Below are 12,969 nucleotides of genomic sequence, written 5' to 3' on the forward strand. Positions count from 1 at the left end.
TGCTACGATGATTGAGAACGATTCAATAAAAAAAAGAAAAATGATAAGTATATTATCTTGGAGGTTTGAAGTTTATATTACACATAATGTTAAAACAAATGAAGTGTGGCTTAATTGAATAAATTCTTCACTAAAAATATTATTTGGTTATAATTACTAAATGATATTTTACTTTAATTAAAAGTAACAAATATTGTACGTATTTCCAATAAAAATGTAAAACACAATGCTAACATTTCGGCTAGCGATAGGTGCTTCAAATTTTTAAGCTGCAACGTACACATGGTAAGAAAAATACTGTGAAACTAGTATTTTTATTGCAATGTTGATGTTTCGTTTTTCTTTATATGCAAAAAAAACGTGAACATTGAAAATATCGATCAGTTAAATACAAACATTATAACAAAATAATTACTAGATTTATTTAAATATGTAATAAAAATATATTAAGTTGCATAGTATGTAATGTCGGGTTTCTTATCAACTACAAATTCCAAGAAATAGTTTTATCAAGACCCTAAAAGCAAAAAGTGAGCAGTGATAAATATTTATCATTAATCTGTTTATTCTTTTAATATAATATCATGATTATTATTATAAACGTACTATTTCCATGAAATTATCTGTTACTAGGTTAAATAAAATTCTATACTACTTTCTAAATTTTAAATGCAACTGTTTATGTAAACTCGACGTGCAATTATGTAGAAATTTTTAAGTATGCAATTGAAGAAAACTATTATTGAATATGAAAAATAATTCGGATATAACGCATCAAAGTTATGCTTTCACATATACATACACTTACGAACAAAAGTTAAGAATCTTTACGGATCGTTAACATTTGCGTAAAATTTGATATGTTAATAAATCTAAATTATTGAATTAAAAGTACGTATTATATCGAAACATAATTAATGTTGCAGTATTATTTTATTTAGTGCGTGTGATAAATACAAACAATAATGATAAAATTTTTAAAATGATTTTTGTATCAAGAAATAAAAAATACAAAAATAAAATATTAATCAGCAATAAATAAAAACATGTGTAACATGTTTCTTAACCTTTGTTGGTAATTGTAATTAGAAGAAACAATTGTTTTACGATTATCGCCGAATTATAGTGACGATCAGAGACAATTCTCCCGGAGTTTCGAGCACGCGGGAAAGCCAATTCCGGACGGAACACGTTTGCGTCAATTCAGCAGATTTTCTTGTTTTTCTACAATTCCACGGGTCTTTTTTTCTCTCGCCCGAGCAGCTCGGGTGAAAAGAGATGGATCCACGCGGGCATTCCCCGATGCTAAAACAACGTTCCTAGAATCAAATAAATCGCACTCACCCACGTGGAAAGCAACGAGGTGTCGTAATTCAGGATCGACTCCCAGTCGAGACCGTCTTGATACGTCCTGGTATCCGAGCTTTTGGAGAAATTGGTCCTGTATCTCGAGCGGTTTCTCGTGCGAAGCCAATCTCCTCCCGGCCTCGCCGCCATACTGAAAAAAAACATCGTAATCTCTTAATGGATCTTGTTAACGCTTTAGCCGCGGGTACCGTCTAGCGTAGTGATAAACGAAATAATGCCGCGTACTAAAAAAAATAACTCTTGAAGTGTCATCAATTAACACTTTCGCAGTTGATGCTTTTTCGTTTGTTTAACACTAAAATCGGAAAAATTTGCCAAATGCATAGTTAGTTGTTGTTAGATTTTGTGCATTTAGAACAAGAATCTGTGAAAATATCGGAGGATGTTAAGAATATACGTTTATATTATTTATAACTTATTAAATTATTATGTAGTAGCTATGTAAATTATGTAATGACGTATATTTGTAACAAATAATCATATTATATATTTATATATATTTTTTAATATACGTTATTACATAACTTACATAGCTACTACATAATAATTTAATAAATTACAAATAATATGATTTGTAACATCATTAACATTTGTAATCTCTTAATATCCTTTGATATTTTCACAGATTCGTGTGATATAATATATTACGAAACCAAATGAATATTACACATGTGTGTACATAGTTTTAAATAAAATAAATTTGTCTAGAAAAATATGTACATATTTCTAAACCAAATGAATGTTATAAAAATATGTACATATTTGTAAATCAAATAAATATGTATATGTTTATAAACTAAATAAATTTGTATAATATATACAAATATGTAGATATTAATAAACCAAATAAATATTATACACATACGTACAAATTTCTAAACCAAATAAATATTATACACGCGTGCATGTATTTCTAAACCAGATAAATATTATACATATATGTACATATTTCCATGTGTATAGATAACAACAAAGTAGCAATCGCGTAACTTCAATAATAAATATTTAAACATAATAAAACGAAGTTCTTCCGCACGAAAGTCGTACGAAATCGAAGTCGCGGGTCCGTCCGGACCCGACTAATAAAGTCGAACGGAGAAGGGAAGTTGGCGGTCACGTTTTAATCCGCGTTTTGAGATGTAAAAATATTCGAACGATGAAAGAATGGCGCGAGTTGCCAGAAGCTTTTACCAGGGAAGTGAGAAAAGTCCGTTCCCAAAGAGTAAAATCGAACGCATGGAAATTCGCTGAGATCGAAGATGGAGGATAGGTGTTTCAAAAAAAAAGAAAAAAAAGAAAAGGAACGAATTCGCGTCGCTACGTGATGCTGGAAGCTCAAAGTTTCCCGTACTCTGGCTGATTGCACCTAAAAAGGGTGTTTGACCAAACTACGACTTTTTCCGTGAAACTTTTCGATTGACGTGACGCTGAAAGCTCTACTTGACGATCCGCGTGGGCGGCTTCTTATGGGAGACCTGTCTTACACCGAGGCTGGATCTTAAACTTTTGAAACTCACCGAGCCCGAGGACACTGCGAACTCGAAGGACAGTTTTATGGTCGGCAATATTAAAATTCCGCCGGCCGGAGAACGAAAATGCTGCGAGCACGATCGAGAGCTGTGATCGGTTCTGTTTGACAGCCACTTCGAGTAGTAGTAACATATTCAAGTTACGCAAACCGATTTGCAAAGCCTTATGAAGGGTTTTTTTCACAAGGGCCAATAATAATATCGATATTGTATCGCTTTTTCTCGACAAACTAAGATGTGATCGAGATTCCACATGAGATCGAGGCTCTTTAAAGCGAGAATATAAACAACACTAGATAATATACTCGATATTCTGCAACAATCTTGGATTTGTTTTCTTTAGAATTTTCAATATGATTCAAATACTGTTAAATACAATACTTCACTTATCTCAATTAATTGAACCAATTCGAATTTTCTAAAAATTGTTATTTACTTTGAAAATGTAGTTTCATTTTAGGACATAAAACATTTTCGAGTTTTCAAACTGTATTGAATGCGGTATTCATGCAGCGTTTGAGAACGATAAAATTTTTAGTCGAAGAATTGGTTTTTATTTGGAGCAATTATTTAAAAATATCAGAACATTTTCACGATCGTTTAGAGTGATAAAAATAAAAAAAAAGACAAACGAGCCGGACGTAATCGCATCGTGACGTTATTGGATGACACAAATAATCTGCTTATTGGTACAGAAATGGGTCTCGCGGCGCTTGTTAAAAATGTATATCCGGAATTATTAAAAATAATCGGTCGCGGGCGAACGGGCGAGTTTACACCGTCCCGCACACACATTCCGACCGCCCTAATTAAAATATCTTGTTTCTGTTTCAAACGAATAACCGTATGGTTCACGCGACTTTTTTCGATTCAGGTATTTCCGCATTAATACCTAGTGTGACGCGCGTGCTGATACGCGAACTCATGGATTGCATTATAATTGCGAACTGTATAGAGTGTTTATTTCGTTAGCGACCACTAGACTGCGGGTTTTTATGCAAATTCTAATTTTCATAGGTTGTTTCATACAAATCAGAATAAAGGAAACATTCTGTCAACGAATAGAACGTTTCTTCCAACCAAAATATAATTACTGAAAGATGTTATTTTTAGTTAGTGTACAAGTTTGTCTATGTTTTAAAAATCTCTCTCTTGTATAACTCTTTAATTCTCCAATCTAGTATAATTCTTCAATTCTCTTCAATTCATTAATTCTTCAATCTAGTACAATTCTCCAATTCTTGTACCTCTATCTTTTCTCAAGGTTTCAGTCCAATGTTTATCTCAAATATATAATTCTACATATTACAAATATACAATCTGCAAAGTTAATTTCATATCGAGACGTAATGGAGTAAGAACAACATTAAAAAAATTCTTTAACAGATGTTCGTTGCAAACACTTTAATTATTCACTTTGCAAACATATTTTGACAGGCTTAGACGAAGAACGTAAGAACAAAGTAAAAATTTCGAAGATCAGCTTCGTACTAGAGCATTGATACGCAACTATATTTTATTTTAACATTTGAAGATTCTAACAACTATTTTTATTAAAATCTAACTGTCTATTTCAATTCAATCTGTATTGAAGTACGTAACGTGTTTAACTTTTACGTGTGTTGTTTGAACATGTTTGAAGGGAGTATGTAGAAAAAAAATTTCATATTTTCAGTTTAACTTTGATTCAATAAATAAAATCTAAGATGATACAATTGCCAGAATATGTATCATACGATTTATTATTAGTAGACTATGGATTTTATGGACATTCTATTATAAAAATGAATAGATAGCATTTAAAACAGTAGAAAGATTAACAAACTTTGGGAGTTTATATTATTTTCAACTCATTAAAATTATTAAAGAAAATAATTTTTTGTTCGGTTCTTGTAATAGTATTGTAAATAAATGTTCACTTTCCATAAACATTCGCAGTTTAATCATTAGTACTAATTTTAAAGAATTTTTTAATAGTATCCGAATTACTATCGATTATGGATACGTTTATTTATCTGTTTAGCAGAGCTTCCACTTAGATCTTCAATTACGCCGTACATTGAATGCAACAAGGACAATTGCTTGTCTTCAAGGAGCATGCCCGTTTATGGTAATCTGGGAATGCGACTAGCCAAGCTTCGCCCAACAACGATAATGGTTCTAAAGAAAGTTACGCACAATTGTTGAACTTACGAGGATGGTAGGTCTGCATCTGTGTCATGGCAATATCGCTGCAGTTTTTCTGCACATATTACAGACATATTCACTCAGACATTTTTCCGAGGAATGCAGTCACATTTATTTTACTAGATCATGCACGAAATTCGGAAATATTGTGGTAAAGTTGCAAAAATGCACCACGGTAAAATTTTAAAATACAATAATATTTATATCTTACTTTTAACATTAAAGATTTTACAATTAACAAAATGGTTCCCTTATCTTGATTTTTATAAAATAATTTAATAATAATAATCACATAATACTGTCAGTAGTAGGAAGTAACAATATTACCTTTACGATCCTCTCTTGTATCACAGTTTCTTAACTTTATCATAATATTCCTTAACATGAACTCAATTTTCTAACTTTAATACAATATCGATTTTTCAGTTTCTTTATGTAATTTGCGATAGTAATACAAGTTATAGAACAATGCCGTTATTTAATGGAAAACATGATGAAAATATGCTGTTTATTATTAATAGTTACACTTGAAAAATTTATTATCAATACGTACACTTCACAAGATTGTCTTGATTGGCATGCTTGAAGTGATCGAAGTTTTGCAATTTGGTATGCAATGACAAATGGTGCTCCAAATGAAATTTGAAACTATTTAAATTTTAGACAATTACGAAACTATTGGCAATTTCTTTTTAATTATTTGGTTTAACTATATTTCATCTTAATCACAAATTTATTTATTTTATCTTTACTTACAAATTTTCGATAAAACGCAAAATCGTAAAAACAGCAACGTTGCCTATATGTATCTATTATTCAATACAGTTGCTTGATCAAATGCGATGCACCGCAAACAATTTCTCCTTTATCTTTCAACCGAGCCAGAATTTAATTCTTCCTCAGTGAATATAAATCGCGGTATTGAAGAAGTACTGCATCTGTTTATTTACGTAACATTTCAAAGAGGCGAACTGTATATCAGATATTGTGCCGCTGTTTTCCTCGATCTTACAATGCAGATACATGTTTCATTAAAAAGTCTGATACTTTTGTTAGTATTTTCATCGTGCACACAACAACACAACTACGTTTCGTTTCCTGCCGCTTCATTATCAAGACGTTCCCTGTCGCTTTATACGTTTCAAAGAGGATGATGCACGGCATTTCTTTTGTTCAGAACCGTTGACATTTGACTCGGTCGTCGTAGTCGGAGAATGCGGGATACACAAGAGCCATAAACTTAACTGTGTCGCAGTTTGATTCTGTTTTGGTAAGCAGTTTATTCCTCGTAAATCCTTGAAATCATATCTCAGACGTATTCACAATTAATCTTGTCTGTTTGAAAATTAACTTTTTGCACTCGGAGCAATCTTAACTATAAATCTAGAATAGTTTATATGACCATCAGCATTTAAATGTTATACAAATGACTTATTGTTAGTGCATTTTATGCATATGAAACTGTGTCCCATAACTCATACAACAGTTACATTTTCAACATTTTAAAAAAATATAAACATTGATAACGTAATAATTATTTATCGAGTCACCAATGGAGTGCAATGGGTTAATATGATAGGAGGATGAATAGTGGAATTTATGAAACACATTATTGGAAATACAAGTTCACTATTGTTCATAAATAATAAATTATTTCAAATGTTATTTCGAGATTATTTGAACAAATGTAAAAATCATTGCGTAACGCGATATTAATTGTTTTTCACTGTTACATAGTGAAAAAATATTTTGCGAGCCATTGTGAAAGTTAATTGCACAGTGACTTGGGATAAAATTAATGGAAACGAAAGCTACTTACGAGGCAACGTGACCAGCTACGTTTAATTCCCTTTCTTTGATATTTCATAAAATGTCTGCAATCTCATGGGTGCTGTTATTTTCGAAAAAGAAAATTAATAACCTCTGTAAAAACGAGATGTCCAACGATTAAAATGTATATAAAGTATTATATCGACGGGGTTAAATTAAAATAAGATTATTTACGTTATTCATAAATAACAAATGAGTAACGGGTACGTTCTCGACGCGAGACTTTCACCTTTTTTCGGTACCCAATCACTCTCGAAATCATCAGCCAGACACGCTGGCCGGCTGTTGAATCGCGCCACAGCCGCCGGCCACTATTTTCGTTAATAACTCGTAAACAAAGCCGCGGATTGCATTTTTGCTAAGGAAAAAGTTACTTCTACTGACCTCAGGAACCCCCATTTCCGGATTACGAGACATTTTTGGGACACTCTGTATAATACGAGAAACGTTTAATTACGTTTAACTTTCTTATTGATTTAATTATAATTTTTTCAGTAAAATTATATAATATGGAAATAAGCTATAATATATAGAAATTGAGTTACAAGACCACAGTAATTGCTATAATATGTATTTGTATTAAATACGTATTTCATCGTTGATTTTGATTTAAAATGGATTTTCCATACTATTTGTATCTAATCTGGTTTCTGAACAATTGTACGCGCATTTATCAAAGATCAATAGCGCTGAGTAATTTGCGGTGTTCATTTAAGTGGCACTTTACAGCAATTGAGATAATTCAATCGAAACGAATGTTAACCATTACCGTTGACAATACTGCACAAATTATTTGTAAGCTGTATAGAGTGATTATTATTTCGTATTCATGTTCGGGAGTAGTATGTAACGAAAAATAATTAACATCTCTGTGCGATCTATAAATTTCGAGGATTCTCCTATAACGGTAGCACTTTAATTAATTACCGCATAAATATGAACGATTTGCCTCTGCAGCGTATACATATTAACGATTTTGTGATCCACTTTTACTACCTATAATTTCTTAACTATTATTTCAGGCATGATTACAAAAATTTTTATTCCTAGGAAATGAAACGAGTTTTTTATTGGCTACGATAAAACAGTCCAATAAGAATAATCTTTATAGCATGATGCAGAAGAGAGACAAGTATAAATGTACACTGCCAGCCGAAAGTAATAGTGTTTAATTAAAAAAATGGCATTACGTCATTAGTTTGTTGTAAATAATTACATGCAATTAGATTAATTACATTACATTAGATTAATTACATTATTGATTTATTTATTCAGGTAACGTTTTTCAAACATCATATAAATATTATATAGATGATTCTATTAAGCAAAGGATTTACGAGCACGACGAAACGATGTTTCATTACTTTCTAGCTATATTTATCAGATGTAATAATGAGATTAGTAAGAATTAAGACATAAGTAAGTTAAAAATAAAAACACCTTCGTAAAGAAGTTAAAATTCGGACAGTTTAGTTTTTAACACGTTACATTTAATTAAAATAGATGCGTTGAAATGAAAACAAATTATTCAACGAAGTAGTTTCAATAATTTAAAAGCTATTGTTAATATAAAAAATGCAATACATTTAAAATTATTCAATCAATATACAGTAAATTCTTTCTAAAATATCAAATTTCGGGTTGCTGTGGATTTTTCTGTCTAGTTCTGAGGCTATATGATTTATTGCTACGTCGATGCTAAGGTTCGCCGGAGTTGGTCAAGCGTATGATGCGACACGCAACGCGGCCCCTCTGATTCGAATTCCTGGAAGACAACACAAAATGATCTGTTTCGGTGTGAGTCAGGTAAGTAAAACTGCGGTGTTACAAGGTACGTGACCAATCGCAACGACCATTGATCGAACGACCGAATCTCCATCGAATCGAGGCATGTGGCCTCCAAATTGCCGTGGAATCGAGACATGTGGCCTTCGAATTTCCGTCGAACGTAGACCCGAATAGCATAACTCCACTGATATTTTTTTTAACAACATACATACCTTTTTTGACGTTACCTTTAATATTTTTTTAATGCTTTTTTGTTATAATTACAATTTGTGTAACGAAATAAGATAAGTTACTTGCTACGAATAATGAATAAATATGGTCTAAAACACGCCATGTTCAGTCTCATTTTAATCGGAAGAATCTGTCCAATATATTAAAAAAAATTTCACGTATAAAAAATTAGAAATAAAACAATTAAGGCATCGTGTTTATTCTAGCATTATTGTGAATTTGTATTAATATACACTAATATACTGGCCGCTGGTTTTTGTTTGCCAACTGCCCCAAGTTTCGTTTTATCTCTCTCTTATTACCATATTCGGGTGGGTTCTCGGCTGATAGTTACACGAATTTTTCTTGAAATCTAAGAAACTTGATATCGCGCCTGAAATTGAGTTGTAAACGAACGGCGGGTTTCGACTTGTCTGAACGAAAAATTGTTATCGTTGTATTCTTCGCGTCGATACGAGGTTGTCCTCTACCCTAGTTAACTCGGCGCGGCGATAATCCGTCGCGAGGATTTCGAAAACATAATACGGTAACACGAAGGGCAGAATTTGAGTCTGCCGAAGGAGTGGGACGAGGGGGCCACGGATCATGACCGCAAGTCCGACATTAACCTTTTGAGTTCTGAATACCCCTGGCCGAAACGGTTCGTAGGGATGGAGCGCGGCTATCGCTGACCATCGCTGGGGGCGGAATACTTTTTTGCCACACTGAAGTGACTATTCAAGGCGCAAACAGTAATAAATTATAGTAATAAATTATACAAGACGATACTGCTGACTGAGTCGTTTTGAGTGCTTTGAGTCGCGAAAAGGTGACAGTGCAGGTAATTATTTTGAAATCTAATTGGTTAGAGAGTGGGACATAAAATGGGATTTCCGTTTCGGAAATTCCCGGGGATTTTTATGACCCTAATATTGCCCAACCGCTAAGGAAGGCAAATTACTAACGAGTGCCCCTGTCTTAATTTTACACGAAAATAACTGCATATTGATTGAAAAAAATCGACAAACGCATATTATGCGCCCTTAGTCCAGGCCGATGACTTAGAGAAAACACATAAATGCAGCCTTAGGCTACACGGATGACTTTCGCTAAACGCATATATGCGTCCATAGATCGGGAGGGAGGGGTCTGGGGGTTGTGACAGCGAGTTCGACAACTTCGAATTGGGAAGAGTGGGTCGCGATATTTTCAGTCAGTCATCCTAACCTCTGAAGCACTCGGTGTTCGGAAAATTCTATTCTTGGGGCACAATATCGTTGAAATATTTAGTCGGCACGTACATATGATCGCTGGGATATTTCGCGCTTGAGATCGGGTTTAAGATCGTGTTTAAGATCGCGTTTGAGATCGTGTTTGAGATCGGGGTTGAGATAGCGTTTGAGATAGAGTTTGAGATAGCGTTTGAGATTGCATTTGAGATTGTGCCCATGAATCGTAAATCAGCAGTGGATTCGACCTGTCTCAAACGAATCGTGCTGTCGATGGCATTCTTGTAAACTGCGTCCCAGATGTCGTCGCGATTTTTGTCAATTTTATTTGAAAATCTGTCGCGTGTGTATATTTCGGTAAATTTAATCGTGGGCTTCGATTATTGTATTTGGGTGAGTTTTCGGTTGACCGCTAAACGAGGCCTGGCTATCGTTCTCTTTACAGATAGACCACGAATCGCACGATAGTCAGCCACCGGTAGGGCTCTAAGGATTTGATTCGAAGTCGATTCGAACGGTGCATGACATTCGATAACGGCTCGAAATCGATCCTTCGAGAATTCTCTTAATTTCCGCGGTCGCGAACGCGCGGAAATTAGGGCTTTCGAATCGAAACGATTCCATTGCACCAGCAGGATTGTCGACTTTTTCCGAGACCTTGTTTCTTTGTCTTGGAATTCGTTGATTTTCTACTAGCTGCGGAGCACGTGTAGGATTATAGGTTTCAGCAGGCGAATCGCCGAAGAAAAGAAGAGATTATAAATGCCGAAGAGGTCTCTCCGACAAACTGAGGGTCCAATTTATTGTCGTTGCTTTGTCACTGTACTCGTTTGTAGAAATACAGTAATTTATCCCGGAAATGACAAATTTCGGGTTGCTGTGAATTTCTCTGTGCTAGTCCTACGCCTATGTAATTTATTGCTATGTCGATGCTAAGGGTGACGGGGTCGGTGAAATGAGTGATGCGACACGCAACGCAAATTCTCGGAAGACAATACAAAATCAAGAAAAACCGCGAAGCTACAATGTACGTGGTAGATACTAGGTACGTAACCGTCGAATCGTGGCATGTGGCCTCTGAATTGCCTTCGAATTGTGGCAAAAAATTAAAGGTAAAGAAGTTAAGGGCCCGGGTCGCCGCACACTATGACGAGCCACACATACAAGAAAACCATATACGTATATTAGTTTTAGAGGTTTCTATCGACCAAAACTGACGCTTTAATATCGAAGTATGCAGTTCACAAGTGGAAAATTTAGATTCCGGAAAGACTAAACGACTGGGCTTCGGTTGTAGAAATATCCGTTTTGCAGTTATTGCGAAGATATTTGCAATATTCGGCCAGAGTGATGTCAATCTCACGAGCATGACGTCACAAGATGGCCGCCGCTAACAGTTTTTCGTAAATATCGAGAGATATAGAGCTCGAATCGAAAATTCACAACCGAAGTCCAGTAGATAAGGCACGTACAAAGGCAATGGAGTGTATTTTCAGTTGATTTCTTAGTTAATTAAGACACAGGAGTAGTTGATAGACCGAAGCACCAACCCCGAGCTTCCGACATTTTTCACTACTAGCGTCACAGTTCTCTTCCAACCAACAAGCTGCACCACAGCGAGCTCAACCGTCAGGTATATAACATAACCTTGACATAACCGTCTTTGTACGTGTCTTATCTACTGGGCTTCGGTTGTGAATTTTCGATTCGAGCTCTATATCTCTCGATATTTACGAAAAACTGTTAGCGGCGGCCATCTTGTGACGTCATGCTCGTGAGATTGACACCACTCTGGCCGAATATTGCAAATATCTCCGCAATAACTGCAAAACGGATATTTCTACAACCGAAACCCAGTCGTTTAGTCTTTCCGGAATCTAAATTTTCTACTTGTGAACTGCATACTTCGATATTAAAGCGTCAGTTTTGGTCGATAGAAACCCCTAAAACTAATATACGTATATGGTTTTCTTGTATGTGTGGCTCGTCATAGTGTGCGGCGACCCGGGCACTTAAGCCACCGTTTTTATTCAAGCATTACTTTGTATTTATATTAATGTATACCGGCTTGCTGGCCGCTGCCTATTTTTGCCGATTGGCCCGAGTTTCTATAAAAACGGTCGCGAGTTTTGAAGAATCGTATTTTAGCGCAACTTAGTATTCTCAGATCTGTGTGTTTCGATTCTGGCTCCAAACATTTCTGGAAGAAATTACTGTAACAGTTATTGCAGTAGTGATGATTACGAGCAGGTCTCGCCGCCCCAACGATCAGCGCAGATGGGTACGTCTGTGATTTGCAAGTAGCGTTGCGAAATAATCACGCGTTGCTTTAGTTAATCTTAAACAGAGACGAAAATCAGCATTGCGAGTAAAACAGTTGCGATTTACATTGGTTTTGAAATTGATTCTGTAGAGTAGTGTTGCGACTGAAGTAATCGCGATTTCATTTTGATTGTTGTGCACAGTAGCTTCAAAGACAGCATTGCGAAATAAATACGATCTCGCGTTGTGTTGAGCAATTTTCGAGATTTTTAAAGGTGCTTTCGGAAAGCAGTCTTTTGGATCTCTGTTCATTGGAATAGCGTTGCGTTGACATAATCGCGTTGCAATAGTTTGTTTTTCGACTTTCCAGGCGCCCATGCTGCGGCTGCAACAAAGTGCAGGCCTCGCTGCCCCAACAACAGCTCGGATGGACACATCCGTGATTTGTCACAGCGTTGCGAAATGATCACGCGTTGCTTTAGTTGATCTTGAACAGAAATCGAAGTCAAGACTTGTCAATTTCCTTAGATTTTTCGAAGTCGGTGCTTCTAGAAATTAAAGTAATC

The 12,969-nt window shown here is 35.1% G+C and overlaps 1 protein-coding gene across 1 annotated transcript in view; it reads right to left on the reverse strand.

Moving 5' to 3' along the window:
• Window positions 1–12,969, reverse strand: part of Phlpp (PH domain leucine-rich repeat protein phosphatase) — a 185,422-nt gene that overhangs the window by 132,407 nt on the left and 40,046 nt on the right. Inside the window, exon 3 of the mRNA XM_033467284.2 lies at window positions 1,345–1,498. Within this exon, the coding sequence (XP_033323175.2) occupies window positions 1,345–1,498 (154 nt within the window). The remainder of the gene's footprint in view (window positions 1–1,344; window positions 1,499–12,969) is intronic.

The sequence above is a fragment of the Megalopta genalis genome, chromosome 1 (genome assembly GCF_051020955.1).
Source record: "Megalopta genalis isolate 19385.01 chromosome 1, iyMegGena1_principal, whole genome shotgun sequence".
Classification (NCBI taxonomy): Eukaryota; Metazoa; Arthropoda; class Insecta; order Hymenoptera; family Halictidae; genus Megalopta; species Megalopta genalis.